Source organism: Solanum dulcamara, chromosome 7 (assembly GCF_947179165.1).
Source record: "Solanum dulcamara chromosome 7, daSolDulc1.2, whole genome shotgun sequence".
Classification (NCBI taxonomy): domain Eukaryota; kingdom Viridiplantae; phylum Streptophyta; class Magnoliopsida; order Solanales; family Solanaceae; genus Solanum; species Solanum dulcamara.
Window position 1 is genome coordinate 73,693,437 of NC_077243.1, and position 23,692 is coordinate 73,717,128.

General features: G+C 33.3%; 1 protein-coding gene across 1 annotated transcript; it reads left to right on the forward strand.

The window, feature by feature from the left end:
- Positions 1-12,059: 12,059 nt before the first annotated feature.
- On the forward strand, positions 12,060-17,460 carry LOC129896868 (protein DETOXIFICATION 14-like). The gene is made up of 7 exons (XM_055972848.1): positions 12,060-12,359; positions 13,487-14,034; positions 14,609-14,695; positions 14,821-14,877; positions 15,763-16,001; positions 16,668-16,873; positions 17,136-17,460. Exons 1-7 carry the CDS (start codon positions 12,120-12,122, stop codon positions 17,166-17,168), a joined length of 1,410 nt encoding a protein of 469 aa, XP_055828823.1. The 5' UTR covers positions 12,060-12,119; the 3' UTR covers positions 17,169-17,460.
- The last annotated feature ends 6,232 nt before the right edge of the window (positions 17,461-23,692 follow it).

Genomic DNA, 23,692 nt, shown 5'->3' on the forward strand with positions numbered 1-23,692 from the left:
TGTTGTATACAATCAAATAAGTAGAAAATTCAGGAATTTAGGCAACAATATATAACTTTAACCCTACATACATATTTTGATACATATACAGAATTTTATACAACTCATAAAATCCAACTATATATACAAAAGTTTATATAATTTAAAATACGATACATATACAGAATTTTATACAACTCATTAAGTCAAACTACAAAATTAAACCATATTTATACAAATACAAATATAGTTCTACATAGATACAATCGATTTATACAAATATAATGCAACTCGACTCGTTTTTTCCATCATATACAAAAAATCTCATTAATACAATTATACACAACACGATCTATTCAGTCAGAGTTGATTCACAATCGATCGATTCAATCCGAAAACTCTAAAAATGCGAAGTTAATATAAAATCAATTCAGCAAAGAAAAACACAGAAAAACGGAATCCAAATTATCAATTCTATATTCGCAATTAAAACTAAAAGCATGAACCTAATACAATTCGTCACAATCTTTTGATACATATATAACATCAGATACGAGAATGCGAATTGAATATATCATGTACTTTTTTGTATATTAAACGAAGAAATCAATCGATTAGTTGTTGAATTGCATTCGTCCTTATCAAAAACCCAGAATAAAATATTTTGATGGCATGAAGGAAGTCATATTCGTGTGAAATTCTAACAGATACTATTGCTTGATTTAAGGGATTTATTTCCTTTTAGCAATCAAAATTCTCGCGCCTAATTACTGAATTTTTTGAATTATCGAATTGTATAAATTATAATAAAAAAATAAATTATACAAAAAACTGACGTATAACAAACATAAACTCTAGCTACGGAATGGAAATATCCAAACTGTAGCTATAGAGCATAAATATAATTTTTATAATAGCTATTTATGATTTTTTTCACATAAAAAAATAAAGAAATTATATTCATCCTATCACACTTTGCAACCCTTGATGGTAAGATTTTTTTTAATTTGTCCTCAGATCCCCCTTTCTTTCATTTAGTTGAGGCAAAATTTACCTAAATCACAACATCATGTATAATAAAATACCATAAACTACTAATAAAATCGATGAAGCAGAGTACGAACATTTAACATGTCAAATAAATAATTAAGTGATAAAACGATTAATAATTATGATATTTATGAATATTCATAAGTAAAGAAATAAAAAATGTACAATTCATTCACCCCTCAATTTTGCTTGTAAAATCAAACTTTCCCCTCAACTTTGAACAATAATTAAACTCTCTCCTTTATCCTAATTAAATTTTTAAAATGCCTATTATACTCTTTCATTATCATTTTTTTAACTTTTTTAGAAAATAAAAATATCATGATTTTTAAAAAAGTAAAAAAAATTTGATAATAAAAAAATATAATAGGCATTTTAAAAATTTATTTAAAATAAAGGGGGGAGTGTGAAAATGATTTTCACCCATTCAATTAATTGAAGATAATATGTTTATTTAGATAGCATAAAAACTAAACTAATAATTTATCTATAATTGAAGAATCAAAAATACTATTAACCTCCTATAAACTGCAAGGATGATTGAGTTGGTTGAGTAGCCGATCATCCAAATAAGAGGTCTTAAATTCAAAACCTTTTGCCTTTTTTTTTTTGGTTGAGTTCTCTCTTGTGTACGTGACGTGCTATTATACTGAAAGAAATTTATTTGGTGCACACCAGGAGCGGCTCAAGCAGATTAGTGGCTTAAAGCAAAATCAAACGGAGGCCTTAAATTTAAACAGATAATAACTTTTACATATTGATTTTTTTTAATATATTTTTTTCAAGATAATATAACTATTCTTATTTTAAATTATCTTTCATGAGACATAGTACTCCAAATATGTCAAGTTTCTTCTAATGATTCTTTCATTTTATATGAAAAATTTATCTTTTCTACAAATAGTATTCAATATTTATTAAAAATAATAATTTATGACTTATTATTATTAAAAAAAAATAAAACCCCTCAAATTTAAAAGCCTAAGACATATGCCTTTTTTTTAAACACTGTTAAGCCATTCCTCGTGCACACAACACAACAAAAATAAAGATAATACCAACTACGTACTCTTCAAAATAATGTCACCACAATAATCTATTTTTAATAGGAAAAAATGTGCCGTATAAATTAAATTTTAAAGTAAATTAACCGAAGTTTTAGGGGTCATTTGATAGGGAGATGAGTAGACAAAGTTATACTATGAGTTAAGATATTTTATAAGATAAGTTATCTGCCATATATATATATGAGAAAATTTATTTATCATTGTAATATAAATAGTAGATAAATAATTTTGAGAATAATTAATATATACCTCTAGCCAAGTTATTCTGAAACTATCATTTTTTATCCCGCGTATCGAATTATTCCTTAGTTTATCAAAGCTACCGTGACCTTTTAAAATAATATATTTTTAAAGTTTATTGTGGTGGATGCTAGCCTTTTTTCTTTTCTTTTTTTGAAAAAGAGATAAGTTTTTTAAAATTTTCACCTGCATTAAAGCTCGACTAAGGGTGTAACTATCCATTTAGACCATTTTGAGTACTAAAATTTCTTATTCCATAAAAGACTCATCCTGTAAATTTTAGATAGAATTTTAGACTATTCGATAAATATAATTATTTAAATGATGGATAGTTTTAGATAATTAATTTAAATTGTGGATTGAATTGTTAATTTATTTAATATCCTTTGCACTTAGCCCATGTGTAACAATAAATTAGAACTTAAAGGGATATAAAATTATTTCTTTTATTTGGCGTCCTTGCACGAACCCGCTTTGGCATCGCAGAAGTCAGGTAACCTAATGATATTCACAATTCCATTTACATAGAATTGCCTCGTAGTGGATAGATAATTATTGCATTATTTATGGACAATAAATTGTTCAATTAGTGTTGGGTTGAGAAAGTTTTGAATTAGAAAGAAGTTTCTGTGCAACGTGGGTTTATTTCATTGATGGATTGAGTTGTTACTTTTAGTGGTGACATTCATAGATTTAGTGAATAAGCAATGATAGAATAGTGATGAGAAAATGGTCGAGAATATATATATATATATGAACGAATTGTTAAAATGTAAGGTTTTGCTTAGTTCATTGCAGGTTAAGTATTTTACTAGATTCGCATAATTTGGATTTTTTTTTAGTTATCACATTTTAATTCAAGTTTTAATATATTGATATAGGTAATTAAATATTAGGTGTATTATATTATATGAAAATCATTAGAATTATGTTATTTGTAGACATTAAGACGTAACCCTAAGCTTGAGATTTAAGAAATTGATTATAGTAATATGGGTGATTACAGACTAGTTTGCGTACGGATATCGTATACTTGTTAGATTGGAAATGTTCTGAGACATTGAAGAAAGGAAAAACATTGATGAATTAGCTTGCTTGACTAAAGTTCTTCGGTTGAGGTATGTTATGGTTTATTATATTTCATAGCTAGACTCTTAATAGTGATTGATAGTCATTGGGTAATGTGTGAAGTTTACTATGCATTTAATTGGTGTGGTTTGGATAGTTGATATTTTATTGTGATTGGTCTGAAATTCCAAGACCATGAAATCCATAATCTTGAACTTGCCCTATCAAAAGTAATGCCTCGAATAAAAAAAAAATTATGAAATATTGTTAATGAAGTGAAATGTGATAATAAAGAATGTTGAATTAATTATATTTTGGGATTGGGTGCCACAAGCCAGCATGATATATTTGGATCGAATGTCACGAACCGACACATTATATCTGGATCGGATGTCACGAGCCGACACAAAATTATTGGATCGGGTGTCACGTTCTAAAATGGTAATATTAAAGAAAGCCAAATTAAATGACTTAATGCTACCCAATATCAAATAACTCATTTCCCAAAAGAGCGTGATGTATGTTATGTCGGAAAAAGATAGTTTAAAATTAAAATCAACTTTCTAGAGAAAAAATCAATTTTAGAGAAGAAGAGTCGCCAATTAATTTTTTAAAGAAATTAAGAAAACTTAATTTAAAAGACCCTAACAGATTTAAGTCTTAAAAATTCAAAGAAAAAGGTACAAGGTTCTTATTTCTACTTTGAGAAGGTGTTAAGCTGTAACACCCCCAAAATTTTTTACTAAGATTCGGACCCTTCTTCGCGTGCGTGTAGGATCGAACTCGACTATTGTGAAGTGTATGCATGAGTTAGGATGAGTTCCCAAGTAATTGAAGAGTGTTAGAGGTGATATGGGGTCACAAGGGATCCCTAGAACCAAGCTAAGTCCAAAGAATTCGTCTTGGCTAAGTTTTAGAATGAGTTCGTATAAGGGGTCGACTTTTAACGACCATATCTTTTAAAATATGACGATATGGGTGGCCCATGACCTATTAAATTAAAGGTCTTCGAGTCTTCTTTCCAACGCCGCTAAGATTATAATTTTTGGAGTTCGAAGTCAAAAGTTATGACTATCCTAAGACGAACTAGTACTGTAGAAATTTCAGGCCTAGGTTGTGACTGCAAGAAGCCTGGGCTTGGCGCCGCAGTGGCGCGACGCGCCACTATAGCGCCAGAAACCAGCCTCAGTAGTTTGGTCCCTGGCGCGGCGCGCCACTATTGGATGTGCAGGATTTTTAAGCCTATTTTCCAGAACTCAAAAAATTTAGGCTTGGCGCTGTAAGGGCGCGATGCGCCACTATAGCGCCATAAAACAGCCTTAGCAGTTTGGTCTTTGGCGCGATGCGCCACTATCAGATGTGCAGGTTTTAAGCCTATATTCGACTTGGCGCTGCAATGGCGCGATGCGCCACTATAGCGCCAGGAGTGTTTTAGCCCATTTTTCCAGATTTTTGGAGAAAGGGCAAATTGGGCATTTCCCAAATTATATATACATTAGCCTTGGGACATTTTGAACCATTATTTTCAGTCCATTCCTCTCTCTAAAAAGCCCTAGAAATCCCCTCTCTTCTCCTTCAAATCCATCTCCAACAAGGATTGCATTCAAGAACTTCAAAGATTCAAGCTTTCCATTGAAGACCCAACATCAAGGTTTCTTCAAAGTCTTCACAAGGTATGTAAGGCTACTCAAAGTATGGGTTGAGTCCACCAATTTTCCCTACACATTATTTGAGGTTAAATGTTCATAAGAATGGAGTTTCTTGATAGGCCTATGTCCAAATGAGTCTTTTCATCTATTAATTTGATTCTTGTTATGTTGATGTTGTTGAGTCAAGAAATTTCTAAAATCTTCATGTTAGTATGAGTCGATGAATATGAGTTGCTAAACATACTTTATTGATTTTCTTAACTATGTTGATTATGTTAAATATGCTAATTTTCTTAAATATGTTACTCATCTTAAATTGTTGATTTAGAATCTTGGAGTTGTGATGAGTCCCAAAGGATGTGTTAAATGAATAGAGGAGTGATTGGATAGGTTTGTATGTTGTTATAAATGCATATTTAACTACTCATGAAAGATATGATTGGGATTGATCGGATAGTATGATTGGGAGAGATTTGATTTTGATAAAATTGATGATTTGACAAGGTTCCAAATGAGACTTGTCGATATGATTTGATTGAGTTGATTGGATGGAGTTTTATGAGCATTGAGTCTTGGAAGGAGTATCGAGCACCGAATTGGGTAAAAGTAAGTAATAACTCGAATCCAATAACTACGTCGCCAAACGTAGGAGGGGATTGAACCGTTAAAGTCGGATGTTTCCCCAAAATTATTGTCCTGACATTATAGGACTTGGTTGGATTGGATCCATGATTGGTTGATTCATTCATACCCTGGCAAAGTATGAACGGACGTGGCAACAACGTCGGTTTGTTGTACTGTCACTGGCTCATAAGTGATGGTTGTCGGATAAGAGAAACTCCCATAGAGGTCTTGATAGTACTCTGAGTCAGATTGGGTTGAATTGTATGTGATTGGTCCCGTCTAAATCATATCCCTGTTTAGACTTAGGACACTTGATTGAGTTGTTCTTTCTCTTGAGTTGAGATTTCGAGTTGATTTGATTCTTCCTTGATGTTTGTTTCATTCGGCCATTTTACATACTCGTACATTCCATGTACTGATGCCATTTGGCCTGCATCATTTTATGATGCAGAGACAGGTACTAGAGATCATCAACCGACGCACCGTTGAAGATCTTCTCACTTCCAGCTAGTTGGTGAGTCCTCCCAGTTTCCGGAGGATACCGAGATCATCTTTATAACTTTGTTTTATTTCCTTTACTTTGATCATTGGTAGCCATGGACTTGTCATTGGCACCTCCTGGATTGTTGATAGAGGCTTCATAGACTAGAGTGTGGAAATGTTGATTTGTTCGTTTTGACTAGTTTTATTCTAGCTGATTATTGATTTGATAGTTGTTTGGTCTTTGGCCCTAGATTATGGGTAATAGTCCTATAATAGAGTCTTCCGCCGATAGAATGTGATTGAATGAAAGTGTGATTGGACCAAGTGGTTCGCTTGAAGGCCAGAAATGGCTTTCGAGTGCCGACCACATCTATGGTACCCTCCCGGGGCGTGATATAAGCATTCAAAGTGGCCGCTAATGCGCAGTTATTCAACGATTTAAAAAATTATTTGACTAACTTTTGAAAATATTAATTTGAAAGGAAATGGAGACTTTAAAATTAGATTTTTTTTTGAAAAAAATGATCAAACTTAAACATTAAAAATAATATACATGTGCATAAAAAAAAGTAAAAGTTTATCAAATGACTAAGTAAAGGTAGAAAATCATTTAAAGAGTAAATTAACATGAATTGATTTATCTTTAGGGAAATATAATTAAGTTAAAAAAAATTAAAATTAATATCTAAGCAACCATAAATAACATAAGTAAATAAATTATCACAACCTGAATCAATATAAATAAACAATAAATAACACATAAAAATATGGCCAGACACTTAGTTTCTGTACGCCTAGACTAAGGTGTTGGGTCATCTACGTTTTGGGCCTTAAGCACAATTCCACTGTATATCACAGTTGTATATTGGACTGTATATATGCTGTATATAGTGTATACAACATTATTTTTGTATATCGAACTGTATACATATAGTATACCACCTGTTTGTTTCTTGTATCTGTTGAATATCACTGTATATTAAATTGTATATACACAATATTATTTTTTACATATCGGATAGATACTGTATATCAGTGTATGCGACATTGTTTTTCACCTCTATTTCATGTATACAACCCAATATCAATATTCAAACCATGTATATTAGCTTTCTTTCCATGTATCAACTTTCTAGCAATTCGAGCAAGATGATGGGAGACTCAAAACTCAATGACATGCAAAAATGAAGTCCAAAGAATGACTTGAATTGATATCACATGCACCAAAATAAAATTACATAAGCATTTACTCATTTTAAGCTAAATCAAGGCATATATCATGATATTTTAAGTTATCAAATTGATAGGCATCCTAGAAGTGACTAACAACATGCTAACTAACTCAAATTTAAAGAAAAAATTAAATCAATTAGGCTATGAAAGTTCTAATTAAATAATAACTTTAAGCATATTTTTGTTATCTAAATTATGTTAAAAGAAGAAATTGAAAATATGAAAATCTATATTGTCAAAGAAAACTACTTGGAAAAATAATGAATAAAACTAAGAGCTTTCATGAAATAATCCTAACATATGATAGCTAATTAATCCTAACACATACTAACTATAAGAAATTTTTATCATTAATCTAATTATTCTTAATACATGCTAACTAAAAAAAAGACTACGAATCAACTAAATATAAAATATAAAGTAATTAAATAAAATAAAGCGGAGAAAAGATTTTACCTCTTTCTGGGCAGCGAGACTGAAGACGACAAGCGGAAGATAACTTCACCACCACCCAAGAGCTTGATGGAACTCCAATCCACAAAAAGAAAAATTAAAAATTTAGACTCAAACATTCGTTGGTTTGATGTTATAAGAACATTGTTCTTAGCCTAAATTTCGACTTCAATCTCCTATTTTCACTGAAAAAAATATAGCTTGAAAGCTAGAAATTTTCATAACTTTTAGGCTATGGACAAGAGTCCAAAATCCTAGCTAAGTTAAGAAAATTTCTAATTTTGGGGTGGCTAAAAGAACCTCCCACTTCTTCCCTCTTCTTAATAAGAATATGAGCCTTTATATAGACTCCAAAAACCCCAAATCCTTCATGGATTTTTGACGTGGGAGATAAGGGAATTTTTTTTTAAAATTTTTTTAAAGAAAAAACTAAAAATTTTAAAAATGCAAACTATAATTAAACTAACCAACTAACATTGTATTTAGTTAAAAATAAAAAAAAAATTGAGATGATTTTCGAATAACTACATAAATAGTAATCAAAGATATAGTTATATAGAAATATATATAATATATTAAAATTTATAAAAAGATAAAAATAGCTAAGAATAACATGAAAATATCTTTATTTTTATAAAAGTCAATTATTTCAAAAATGTTAGAAATTCAAAGAAACTCGATAGCTAATTTGCGTTGTGGAAGGTCAAAATTTGGTGTCAACAGTGTAGAGGCCTGAGTCTTCATGTATACTCTTGATATTGTTGACTGATTACGTAATTGTTTCATTGTGTTGTCACTTGCTCTTGATCTTGTTGTTTGCCACATATTAAGTGTTATAGTTGATTTTCTGCTATTACTTTATGTATATTGATTTCTATTTCGAGTCGGCCGATGATACCTACTCAGTACGTGTTGTCCTGTACTAACACCTACTTGTATTTTTGTTTGTTTTATTTTATGAAGTGTAGTGAGTGTACCATCGACTTCGACTCGCCCTCAGCTCTAGCTAGTCTCCAGTATATCAGTTTCCAGGATGAGCTATCCTCCTAGCTTGTGTTAGATTCTCTTAGTCATGGCATGATGTCCTTAGTTTTTAAGACACAAACTATTTAATTTATTTATTCTGGTGTTTGATACTCTTAGACTTGAGATTAGATGTCTTTGATGTGATGACTTTTAGATTTTGGAAAACGTATGTAACAGACTTTAGTGGTGTTTATTATTTCTTACTTTAATAAGTTGAGCTTCCGCATTATTATCTTATCTTTATAAGTTGAGGTTGTATCGTTGGTTCTCCCACCTAAGAGGTTAAGTGTGGGTATCGCTCATGGCCTATTTTGGGTCGTGACAAAGGGTGTGTTTGGTATGAATGAAAACATTTTCTTAGAAAATAAGTTGGTTTCTAACTTATTTTCTCATGTTTGGTTGATGAGTGAAAAATATTTTTGGGAAAATATTTTCTAGTGTATGATTCGTGAATGAAAAAATATTTTAAAAAAATATATTTTATATAATCTGACCCCGACACTAGACTCGGGGCCTGACCCTAACCTCGACTTGAGACCCCAACTTCGATACTCGACATCGACCCCGACCCCGACACCCGACCCCAACTCTTTGTTCGACAGACAACCCTGACTCTAGACCCGAGACTCGATACCCGACTCTGAATCTAACCCTGACCCCAATTCGAATGACCCCGACCCGACACTCGACTTGAGACCCCGACTCTAATCCTGACTCGAGACCTAATCTTGACCTCGAATCAAGACCTCGACCCCGACCTTAACACCCGATTCAAGACCTAACCCCGAGACTCGATCCTATCCCAAGACTCGAGATCCGACCTAACCCCAACCTCGACTTGAGACCCCGACCCAATACGAAACCCCGACCCAAAATTTGAGACACGACCCCGATCTCAATTCGAGATCCAACTCAAGACCTCGACTCTAACCCGAGATCCAAGACCCAATCTCGACCCCGATCAGAGATCGAACACCCGACCACAATCCGAGACCCAGACCCAAGATCCAAGACCCAATCCTGACCTGAGACCCCGACTTGAGATCCAAGACCAATCCCGACCCCGACTTGAGACCCGACTCGGACCCCAACCCGACCTCGACCCAACACCAGACCTATGACCCTTGATCCCGACTCGAGATCTAATCCCGACCTCGACCCCAACCCTAACACCCGACCCCGACCCCAACCCGAGCTTGACCCAGACCCTGAAATATGACCCCGACCTCGACTTCGACACCCGACACCAATTTTTGACTTAAGACCCGACTCGAGACCCTAACCCCTACCCAAGATTCTAGACCCGACCTCGACCTTGAATTCTCATCCGAGACCTAATTTGAGATTCGATTCGAGATCTCGACCGTGATCCAAGACCCTAACCCGAGATTGAGATCCAACCTCGACCTCGACTTCCGACCCAACCTCGATCCAAGACTCGACCCCGATCTTGACATCTAATTCGAGACTTGACTTCGACTCGAGACCCGACATCAACACTCAATTTCGACTCTTGACTCCCGATTCGAGAATCCGACTTGAGACTCGACCCCGACACTTGATTCAAAATTCTACTTCTAATCCTAACTCAAGATCCGACCTCGACTCAATTCGGAGATCAAGAGTCGGGTCTTGAATCGAGATCGAGAATCTAGTTTCGAATTGAGAATCAGAAGTCAGATCTAGAATTAGTCTTGTAAATCGATATCCGAGATTTAAGTTATGATAGAAAGTTGAATTATGAGGTTCAAAATGATTTTGGAAAATGTTTTCCTTACTTTTTTAAGGGAAGTCATTTTCTTTGAATTTGAGAAAAATAAGTTGATATGAAAAACATTTTCCAAAATATTTAAGGCAATCAAAATAAGAAAATTGGAATTTTTTTCTAAAAAATATTTTTGTTTATACCAAACAAACCCAAAATTAAAATCACGCACAAAGTTCATTTGAAGGGGGCTTCCCCCACATGAAAATTGGTCTAATAAAATTTACCAGACAAATCGTGCAGAAACGGTGGAATAGAACTCTTTGAGAGTATCAAACAATTCATTTGTAAATTTATCTATTTTAATATGATGAAATAAAATATTTACTATTCAGATCATAGATGCCCTTTACCACGAAGATAATACTAATTTAGTACTTCATCCTTTCAAAATAAATAGTATTTTAACTTTTTCATTTTATTTCAGAATTAGTGATGTTTTAAGTTTTCAAAAAGAACTTAACCTTATTTTTTCCAAAATTATCTTATATCAATACATAAAATTATACATCATTGTAGAATCGTTTCTTTCTTTTAATATTTAGGGGTAAATTAATAAAAATAATTTCTAAATTAAAAACACCACCACGTATTTTAAAATGGACTGAAAGTATATTAATTTGCTGACACCATAGTAATGGTAATTCAGCTAATTAGCTTGGGGAAAAGAAAAGTCAACTTCCCACTCCTTCCTATGTCAACACAAACCAAAAAAAGAAAAGAGAGGTGGGGTGGGGGTAAATAATAATTATTTTAAAGATATTTTTTATATACATTTTTTGTTTCACATTTATTTATTTGATTTGATATATATATATATATATATATATATATATATATATATATATATATATATAGTATGATTTTAAACGAAAGATATATAAAATATATCAATATGTATTTTAATCTTATGATCTTAAGTATGTAATGTAAAAAATAAAAATTTAAAAATTGTTAAAAAGAAAAAAAATATTCTTTTTTAAATAAACTAAAAAAAATACGATAAATAAATTGAAATGGAAGATATAATTTCTATCTTCACCAACAAGGTGGGAAGGGGTTACAATATGGAGAATATAATTCTCACCATAGTCAACTAATTAAGCTATTAAGATTTTCTTGAAAATGATGTTCAATTTATATTCTATATTTTTTCATAAAAAATGCACATTGCCTCCAAATTCACTTAATACGGGAGAAACATTTTATATCTATTTTATCTTACTATTAAGTACTACTCAGTTACCAATATTTAAATGAATTAATAATTAAAGGTGATATAGTAAATTTACTGTAGTATTTCATAATTATTTGTCTAAAGATATATCAAGTCAAAAATAAATAAATAAATATAAACAAAAGATAAAATTTTAAGTCTGTGTATATATATATATATATATTATAAAGTTTTGGCATGAAAAATAAATACTACTCCATTCACATGAATACCAAAGCTTAAAATCTAGACAAAGTAGTTTAGTTATGGAAGAAGCTCTTCTGCTGCCAGAAAAGAGGGAAATTTTGAGTACAACAATATGGGATTCCTTCTTGGAAGCATTGAAGAAGGTGAGTTACATAGCCATGCCAATGGTAGTGGTCACTCTTTCACAACATTTAGTGAGAGTTTTGTCAATGATGATGATTGGCCATTTGGGTGAGCTTTCACTCTCTGGGGCTTCTATTGCTACCTCTCTCACCAATGTTACTGGCTATAGTCTCATTGTAAGTATCCTAATTTCACTTTCCTTTGTTTGATAAAGTGGATTAATTAATCACCTTTGCTAGTATTTGATTTGAATTAATTCAAATTTGACATTTTTCTTAGTTGTTCTGTATTAAATTAGTTATTTGTCTTTTTTTATCCTTTTAGAACAATCTAGTTTAGAATAACACAATCTCAAAGAAAGTCATTCCTAATAGAATTTGGCGAGAAAAGAAAGGAAATGGACCTGTCGGTGGCTAATCCAAGATTTTTATTGAGGTTCGAAAAATCAAAATATAATAATTAAGATTTAAATTTGAAATTTTAAGGTGAATTTTGAACCCCATAAACTACTGAGTCAACATCTAGTCTTGCGTTTAGAAAATTCAACACTAAAATTAAAAGAAATAGCATAAATATATTGTGTAATGTTTTGCTGACGGACTTTTGAGTGAACGCCGTGACCCCTCGTAGATCCGCCCCTATATGTGGTTTGATTACTACTACATTTTATGAAAAATGTTGTGATATATATTGGGTTTAACTTATATAAACTGATTGTCTAAACGAATGTTTACTATCATGTCACATAATAAATACTAGTGTACCCACATAGAATGAAAAATAGCCAGTTAAATATCCTTCATCGAGAAATTTTACTGAATATATAAAACTTAAAATGTGTATATAGATAAAAAATTATTTTATATATAAATCTTGAACATCTTTATCAAAATCCTCGATTTGCCACGGTAAGATTACATAACATCATTAATCTAAATCTAATTAGATAATATACGTAATCCATAATGAAGAATTTACTTCTTCTTCTTGTTGGCGGAAGAGTGGAATGAACCACGGTTGAATTTAATTGATCCATGGTATAGAAATTATAAGGGCTAACTAATTATCTCAATGGGCCTTAAAGCACCCCTTATGGGTGTGCCCGAATTTCCTACTGCCACTAATAAACTAGACTTAAGTTGATTTCTCGTTCAGACTTTGTATGTATGTATTAGGAAATCTACAGAATATTTATAAATATTTGATTGTAAATTCAATTATAATTGTATATTATCTTGAGATTGTTGTAGGAATTCATAAATTTCAAATCTTGAATCTGCTATCGTTTAATGTTGCAATGCAGTTAGGAATGGCTAGTGGCTTAGAAACACTATGTGGGCAAGCATATGGAGCTAAACAATACAAGAAATTAGGCATCTACACTACTGGAGCTATCATATCTCTTCTTTTAGTTTGCATACCAATATCTATACTATGGTTATATGTGGATAAACTTCTTATTTTCATGCATCAAGATCCTTTGATTTCCATAGAAGCAGGAAAATATTCAATCTGGCTATTAGTTTCCCTCTTCCCTTTCGCGATTTTGCAAGCGATCACACGTTACTTACAGACTCAGAGTTTGATTCTCCCTATGGTTCTTAGCTCTGTTGCAACACTCTGTTTTCATGTGCCAATTTGTTGGTTATTTGTGTTCAAGTTTGATTTTGGAAGTGGTGGAGCTGCATTTGCAATTGGTTTGTCATATTGGTTCAATTTGTTACTTCTTGGATTGTATGTGAGGTACTCTAAATCATGTGAAAATACTAGAATCTATTTCTCAAAAGAAGAAGTTTTTGCTAGCATAAGAGAATTCTTCCCTTTGGCTATTCCTTCTGCCTGCATGATTTGGTAAGTTTGTTATGTACCCCCTTCGTTTCGATTTGTTTGTATTATTTTCGTTTTTAGTCTATTTTATGATCACAAGACTAAAGTAATGTCTTCATACATTACGCCCATCTTTAGTTTATGACCAGAAGATTCAAAAGTCTCCTCGTGTTAAGTCAAACTAAGACAAATAAATTAAGACGGAGGGAATATATGCTTAATGAATCCTTGCATGCCTTACTTTCTTGATTGGAAAGCGGATGAATGAACTTGATAAATCGTGTGATCATCTTACTTAAAAATTTAAGTAGGTAGATGGCCTGTTATACTTAATTTACTTAAATTGTGTTTTTAGCTAGGGGCTCTACAGACAAATTTAGTATTTAAGCACTTGATTCAGGTGAGCTAGTAGTATTTGTTCAAACCTTATATTTATGTTAGGAAATTACTAAATATCTATAAATATTAAGTTGTGAATCTAGTTTTTATGCTATATTAATTTGAGATTATTGTAAGAATTCATCTGGATCTATAAGTGAATTCACTTGAATATGTATTTATTTACTTAATTATATCTGCGACATTGTGATGATTGCAGTCTTGAATGGTGGACATTTGAGATAGTGATACTGCTAGCTGGTGTCTTGCCAAATCCTCAACTTGAGACTTCTGTGCTTTCCATATGGTAAAAACTAGTATTTCATTTTTTTCTTTTAATATTTTACTATTTTATAATTAAACATTAATTCACAACTAATTATGTATTGATGATACGTGAGTTGATTTTTTTTATTTTTTTTTAATTTACAGCCTGTCTATTGCTTCCACTCATTACTTCTTACCATTTTCCCTTGGTGCTGGAGCAAGGTTTGGATCCCTCTGCTGATTTTTATATCGTTTTATATATTTTTCATATCTATATATTTGTTGTTTTTTTCATTTCAGTTTATGTGGTATTTTTCAAATTTTAAGAGTCAAAATTTTTATAAGTTACAATAAATGATAATTCAAATTTTAAAATATTTAAAAGATATATGAGAAAATTCTGATCAAAGAAAGACTTATTTGAATCTTGAAATCCGAAAGATGTCACATAAATTGAGACAGTTCTAGTGAATATAATAGATAATAAACTCTGAGAGTCTATATCAAAAGAGCCTCTATATCTCACAAGGTAGAAATAAGGCTGACTTACATTTCACTTTCCACAAATTTCACTTGTGATATTATACTGAGTATATTACTATTGTTATTGTACATTCACTCTATCCCAATTTACGTGACACACTTTTCTTTTTAGTCAATATAATTTTTTGTGACACATTTTTATATTTAGTAATTATTTAACTTTAAAATTTGTATTTTATCCTTAATAAAATAATTTTGTAGTCACACGAATATCTATGACTTATTTTTTACCACAAATTTTAAAAATGAATCTCTTCTTAAATTTCGTACAAAGTCAAACTACATCACATAAACTCATACAAACAGAGTAACAATTTAACTTCGAAATACCTGTTTTACTCTTAATAAGATGATTTATAATCACACAAACATATATAACTTATTTTCAACCACAACTTTTAAAAATCTATTTTTCCTTCTTAAATTTCGTGTCAAATACTCATACAATATTATGTAAATTGAGATGGATGAAATAATAGACAATAAACACTTTTAGTTGAAAATTTTAATTTCGCCGCTGTAAAAAAAATGACTTGTATAATATAGTCTTCCTATTATTTGCAGCACTAGAGTGTCTAATGAACTTGGAGCAGGGAATGATGAAGCAGCTAAAATGGCAGTTAGGGCAGCACTTACAATTTCAATGGCAGATGCAGTCATTTCTAGCACTATATTTTTCCTTTGCCATCATGTCGTTGGATATGCATTCAGTAATGAGAAAGAAGTTGTGGATTATATCAGTAATATGACTCCTTTTCTTTGCATCTTGATAGTATCTGACTGCATCCAAGCTGTGCTTTCTGGTATGCTATTCTACAACAACCCCCTCCCTATATTAGTGTGGAAATTAAGTTCGAGTTGATTTCTTAGATGATTAATCAATTTTGAAAATAACCTCTCTATTTTCACGAGGTAGTGGTAAGGTCTCTGTATATTTTATCCTCCTCAGATTTCACTGGTATGTTGTTGTTCACACAATGAATAGTTGTTATTTTATAAAATTATCTTCTTTTTTTTGAAGAAAATTGAAATCAACCCTAATTAAGCATGTTTGATCCAATGGAATGATTAGTTTCATGTATATATGGTCTCTAAATGTATAATAAGCATATGTTTGGATATGCAATATGAAGTATGCGATTTGAGATCATGATTTCAAGTGTTTACTCTTTCTCACCACACCCTTTTTGTTGTGTTAATTTCTCAGATGATTACTCAATTAATAGTGTTATTATTTTAGAAAGTCACTTGTTTATTGAAAATTTTTGGAATTAAGAACAAAAGTAACTTTATGAGATAATAATTAACTATTAGTTGAGTAAAGATATGAAAAATCAACTCTAATTAAGTATGTTAAATCTAATGATATGACTAATTTCAGGTATGTACATAAGTAAAGTTGAATGATCATACATGAAATTAACCTTCAAATAATCATATTGGTCTCACTTTAAATGCCTATACATCAGGAGTTGCAAGAGGAAGTGGATGGCAACATTTGGGAGCATATGTAAATCTTGGGTCATTTTATTTGGCTGGAATTCCAGTAGCCATAATATTTGGCTTCCTATTTCATTTACATGGGAAGGGCCTTTGGATTGGGCTCAATGTGGGAAATTTACTCCAATCTCTTTTGCTTTCCCTCATAACAAGTTTCACAAATTGGAAAAAACAGGTGCAAATTACTTTCCGAGTTTAATTTATTTATCTGATTTTGATTTGAAGCACAGTTTAAAAAAATAAAAAAAAATTAAATCTTGTGGTCGTATGATGTACCAAAATGAACCTCTTATTTTATGATCTTAAATATATCACGTAGAATATAAAAATTAATAATTTGTCGAAAGAAAGGAATATTCCTTTTTTAAACGGAGTAGTTGGTAACATTCCTGGAAATGAATTTTATGACTAACAACATTCTTATATTTGGCTTGCAGGCATCAATAGCTAGGGAAAGATTCTTTTATTGAAGAAAAGTACTGAAAAATGAGACAGCTAAGGGCAAAGGAAAACAAATTGGTTATTTTGACACAATACCACTCCATTGTGTTTTTTTATTATAGCAAATATGGTATTTGTAGCAAAAAGTTGACTAATTATTATTGTTCAATTTCAAGAGGCTAAAATGTGAATGATCAGAGTTGAAAAACTTTATTATATATGTTGCTCATGGAACTCCGACATTAGTTATGTGATACTTCTTTTTGTTTCATCGGACTTGAAATTAAATTGCAAGATTTTGGTCCATCAATTTGTGGGACAAATTAAAGAAGCCTCAGTCCACTATAAAGGAAATATCATTAATAAAAATGAATTAACATTTCCTTGATTTTAGTATTTTTAGTTTCCTATATTTTGTAAATAAAGATCCATTATTTTAAATTTTGCAAAAAAAAAAAGATTCATGCTCAACATAAAAAGATTGTTCGTATCATGTGGAAGAATTATATTAAATAATAGCTAATTACTACTATTGTTGAATTATTGGATTAAATAAATTTTTATAAAATTATGTGTATTTAAAAGTTTATAATCTTATATATAATATAAAGGAGAAACATAGACAAAGTGATGTGACACTTCTCTATGACCTCCATTTGCATTTATCCTTTTTCTACTTTTTTTTTTTGAATTGTTTCTTCAATTTTTCATCAATTAATTTGTTTAAGAATAATATTAAATTCTATTATACTTATTTAGTTTAGTTTTATTTCATGAGTTACAAAAAACTTCTATTTCTTTGCATTCTCTACTTAAATAGCATGTCTACTCACTTTTTTTTTACCTAATTTTTATGCTTTAACTAATCTATAAATAACAATCATCTAAAATTGTTAGACGGTCATTTTTGCTTTCTCCTTCTTTTTTATTAGTTTATATCTTTTTCTTTCTTTTTACTTTTTTCATGGACCAAAGAAAAGATATATAGAGAAAATTAAAGGTGACATGACAATATAGCGATCACTTTAAATAAAAATCAAACATATATTTTTCAGAATTTATTTTAGTGTCGTAATAGTCAAACATAAGTTTCAATTAAGATGAAGAAAGAAGTTTAATGACAGCGTTGAAGATTTGTCAAAGAGAAATAATGGAATTAGTTTGGTACAAGTTTATCAAAATGAAGAAAGAAGTTTATGGCGATGGAAGATTCATTTCGATAGTGAGACTAATCTGATAAAGTAAAGTTTTAAAAGATTTACAAATATATAAATAGATAGATAGATACATTTTTTGTTGCTTATTTTAGTAATAAGTTATTTTTCCAAATACATAGTATGTACCTCTCAAGAACAAGGTTTTATTATAAAATTTTGCATACATTATTTTCGATGTTAGTGTTTGTAAATAAATTATCATAAATTTACAAGGATTTGAGTGAAAGTCGGATCACCAATTTCTAATGCCTCACATCATTGCATTTCAAGTTTTAGAAGATTTTAAGTGTTCTGTGCAAATTTAAAAGCCAAGATTATGAAACTATGAAATTAGGAAGCGAACTGAAAACTTTTTCAACTAGCCGTACATATTTTTTTTATTCAAACAATTCTTCTTAGTAAGAATTATTGTAGTAGAATAATTGCTAGGAGGATTTGAAAAGCATTATGACATTACGATTATAATTTTTATTAGAGAATAACACGATGTTGTTCATGTATTGATTTCAATGTAATATAAATGAATTAATTTTTTATTAGAGAATATATTTTTTATAGATCAATCTGACAAAGAATGATAGGATGTTGTTGATGTATTTATTTATTAATTTATTGTTATTTTATATTGAAAAAAATTTCGTACACATTCATGAAAAGTACCCCATGATAGATATTACAATTTTACTGTTCAATCTCATTGGTACCCCAATAAAACACGAACGGGCATCAAAACATACTATCAATTGCCCATTCAATGCAATAGAAATGAAATAATTTATTACTAGAGCATATATTCTGACTAATTCATTGAGAATATACTATTCATCATCTAATAGATGCTCAATTTGATAAGTCTCGTTATGTTTCATCATTTCAAAACAATTTTTATGATACAATTAAATCAACAAATAATGATACGGTTGGGCAATATAATTAATTGAAAAAAATTAATTTTATCACATATATTTTAACGCTCGCACAAAGCACGATCACATTCCCTAGTAATATATAATCACAAACACAACCTAACGAATCCTAAATAACGATGGATGCCAAAATGATTTACAAATAGAAGCACCCTGTTAGGCTGTAACTATAAAAAAAGGAAAAAATAAGAGGAATGCAACTAGTCATAACGAGAGGTCTGGGGTTCGTAACTTGGGAGAAATTTGTAACACCCCTCAAAATTTTCTCTAAGATTCGGGCCTTCTTTGTATACGTGTGGGGCCCATCGTAGTTATTTCGAAGTATGTGCTTGAGTTAAGATGAGTCCCTGAGAAATTAGGAGCGTTGGAGGTGATGTGGGGTCATTAAGGACCCCTAGGACCGAGCTAAGTCCAAGAGATCCATTGTGGCTAAGTTTAGGACGAGTTCATATAAGGGTCGACTTTTAACGACCCTATCTTTTGAAAGGCGTCAATCTGGGTGGCCCACGACCTATCAAATTAAAGGTCATCGAGTCTTCTTTCCAACGCCACCAAGAACGTAAATTTTGGAGTTCGGAGTCAAAAGATATGACGATCCTAAGATGAACTAGCACGACAGAAATTTCATTTTTTGGCCTGAGTTGCAACTGTTGGGGAAATGACCTTAGCGCTGTAAGGGCGCGACGAGCCACTATCGCGCCAGAAACATGCCTCAGTAGTTTGGTCCCTGGCGCGACGCGCCACTAAAAGTTGTGCAGGGTTTTTCAGGCCAAATTTCCAGAATTCAGAACAATGGGCTTGGCGCTGTAAGGGCGCGACGCGCCACTATCGCGCTAGAAACATGCCTCAGTAGTTTGGTCCCTGGCGCAACGCGCCACTAAAAGTTGTGCAGGTTTTAGGCGTAATTGGCCTTGGCGCTGTAAGGGCGCGACGCGCCACTATCACGCCAAGGGCGTTTTGGCCTAATTTTCAGAATTTGGAGGAAGGGCAATTTGGCGATTGTCCCAAATTATATATATACACAAGCCTTGTACATTTTGGGACCATTTCTTCAGCCCCCACTCTCTCTCTAAAAAGCCCTAGGAGCTTCTCTCTCTCTCTTCTTCATCTTTCCCATTTCCAACAAAAAGAGTCCAAGAGCTTCAAGATTTGAGTCCCCCATTGAAGACCCAACATCAAGGTTTCTTCAAAGTCTTCAAACAAGGTATGTAAGGCTATCCAAAACATGGGCTAAGTTCACCCATGTGCCCTATTCTTGCTTGAGGTTAGATATTCATGAAAAATAGAGTTCTTTGTATGGTGTATGTCTATATAAACTTTGTCTCCTATTTATATAATGCTATATATGTTGATGTTGTTGAGCCAAGATGTCCTTAGGTTTCTTCATGATTAGTATGAATCGATGGAGATGAATTGTTGTTGTGTTTTGTTGACCTCTTTAGCCATGTGAATATGTTGTTTAAGTCAATTTCCTTAAATGTGCTATTCTATTTGAATGGTTGAGTTGAAGTCATAGAGTTATGTTAAATCTTGAGGAGATGTCATAAATGTTCATATAGAGGAGGCTTGATTGAGTTGATATGAGGAAGGAATTGGCAAGCGGATAAGGTCCAAATGAGACTTGTCATTGTGCCTCAATTGAATTGCAAATGAGAACCGAGTTGATGAGGTGGTATTGTACCACATGAAACTAGCCGTAAGGGCTTGTTTGAGATGATTTGAACAGTCTTATGAGCATAGAGTCATGGGAGGAGTATCGAGCACCGAAGCGGGTGAGAGTATAGTCCATACTCGAACCCCAGAAACTACGCCGCCAACGTAGGTAGGGATGGAACCGCTAAAGTCGGATGCTTCCCGAGGGATTGGAACCGTTAAAGTCGGACGCTTCCCGTGGGATCGAACCGTTAAAGTCGAATGTTTCCCATTTGTATTGTCCTGAAATGATAGGACTTGACTAATCGATGGTGCTCATGATTAGAGAGGCGTTCATACCCTAGTAAGGTATGGACGGACGTGGCAACAACGTTGGATTATTGTACTATCACCAGCTCATAGGTGATGGTTGTCGGTTAAGAGAAACTCCCATTTAGGCCTTGTTAGTGCTCTGAGTCAGTCGAGTTAAGTGGCTTATGAGATAGTCCTCTCTAGACTATTCTTATTGGACTTAGGACGTTGAGTGAGTTGTGATGTATACATATATGAGTTGAGGTCCTGAGTTGATATTGATGTTTTCTTAATGTGGTTTCATACGTCCATTTTACATACTCGTACATTCCATGTACTGACGCCATTTGGCCTGCATCGTTTCATGATGCAGAGACAGGTACTAGAGATCATCAACCGACGCCCCGTTGAAGATCCAATTACACTCCCAGCCAGTCGGTGAGTCCTCCTAGTTCCCGGAGGATATTGGACCTTCTTGTACAGTTTTGATTGTCTTTTTCTTTATTTAGATTGTCGGTAGCCATGGGCTTGTCATTGGCACCTTTTAGACTTGAATAGAGGCTTCATAGACTGGAGTGTGGGGAGGTCGAGTGGTCATCTTGAGCAGTCCTATTTTGATTATCTTCTTTGATTTGTAAATGTTTGGCCTTCGGCCCTTATGTTATGAGAAAGATTTCTTTAATTGAGTTTCCTCTAAGAGAATATGCTTGAATGAATGAGTGACTGTATCAGGTAGTTCGCTCGGAGGTCAGAAATGGCCTTCGGATGCTGGTTACGTCTAGGGTACCCTCCCAGGGTGTGACAAACATGGTATCAGAGCACAGAGTTCAAGTGTCCTAGGGAGTCTATGAAGCAGTGTCTAGTAGAGTCTTGTTTATGGGTGTGTTGTGCACCACACTTATAAGTAGGAGGCTATAGGACATTAGGAATTGTTTCACTTCTTTCATACTCTGAATTCATGCGATGGAGTTAAACCCCATAAAACTTCCTTTCTAATTCGTGCGTTTATACGTTACAGATAATGCCTCCTAAATGTACCGCTAGCCAGAGGAATGTGGATAATGCAGGAATGCCACAGTCAGAGGCACGCCCAGCAAGGTCTAGAGGCCGACCCGCGAGGTATGCTGAGGCACCTCAAGTGCCATCTACCCCACCTGCACCCACATCGGAGGCTGAATTTCGAGGGGCAATTGCAATGCTCACGCAACTAATGGCTGCCCGAAATGGTAACCAGAGTTTACCGACTCTCAGCTCTAGTTCCCAGGAGCCATCTGCTGCCACTAGAATTAGAGACTTTCTGAGGATGAATCCGCCGACATTTACGGGTTCTAAGGTTGATGAAGATCCCCAAAACTTTATTGATGAAATGTGGAAGATTCTGAAAGCTATGCATGCTACGGAAATTGAGGGGGTCGAGTTGGTGTCTTATCAACTCAAAGATGTGGCAAACATTTGGTATAACCAATGGGAACAAGGTAGGGGTGAAGATGCTGAACCTGCTAGGTGGGATGAATTTGAGGGAGCTTTTCTTGACCACTTCTTTCCCCGAGAATTGAGGGAAGCGAAGGTGGAGGAATTTGTTAATCTAAAACAGGAAGGTATGTCGGTTAAGGAGTATGGCCTAAAGTTCATCCATCTATCTAGGTATGCTCCAGAAATGATTCCTGATGTGAGAACAAAGATGAGAAAGTTCATCTCCGGATTAGGAAGGCAAGTGAAAAAGGAGTGCAAGGCAGCATTGTTGATCTCGGATATGGATCTTTCCAGATTAATGGTGGATGCTCAACAGGTAGAAGAGGAGAAAAGAAAGGACAGAGAAGAGCACCTGAGCAAAAAGGCAAGGTCATCTGGGCATGAGAATGAGCAGAGGCAAGGCAAGGGCAATAGGTCCTTCTTCCAGAGGAGGCCTTCCACCTATGCCTCATCTACCGCCAGTGCACCGATGCCGCAGAACAGGTATGATAGGCAGGGACAGAGTCGTCAGAGTTTTAGACCCCAGGGTTCTCAATCCCAGGTCAGTGCAAGTCAAGGTGCGAAGGAGAAGCCATCATGCAGTAAGTGTGGTAGGCTCCACTTTGGAGAATGCAGAGCGGGAAGGATTGGTTGTTATAAATGCGGCCAAATGGACCATTTTCAGAGGGAGTGTCCAACAGGGGAAAATAGAGGCTAGCATTCTGTCACCGCACCGCCGGCTAGAGGTAATCAGAGGGGCACTACTTCAGGCACCAGCGGAGGTACCAACCGCCTATATGCCATGGGTAGTCGCCAAGATCAGGAGAACTCTCCAAACGTCGTGACGGGTATGATTCGAGTCTCTTCTTTTGATTGTTATGTATTGATGGATCCGGGTGCCACCCTATCTTTTGTGACTCCTTATGTGGCTAGTAAATTCGATAAAATTCTTGAACGTCTTCTTGAGACTTTTAGTATGGCCACTCCTGTCGGTGATTCTGTTTTAGCTGAGAG

Bases quoted from the DNA above. Each gene is read 5' to 3' on its own strand.
- LOC129896868 (XM_055972848.1), top strand. From the start codon at position 12,120: ATGGAAGAAGCTCTTCTGCTGCCAGAAAAGAGGGAAATTTTGAGTACA. The intron at 14,035-14,608 runs GTAAGTTTGTTA...TGATGATTGCAG, and splicing joins CCTTCTGCCTGCATGATTTG to TCTTGAATGGTGGACATTTG. The intron at 16,874-17,135 runs GTGCAAATTACT...TTTGGCTTGCAG, and splicing joins TCACAAATTGGAAAAAACAG to GCATCAATAGCTAGGGAAAG.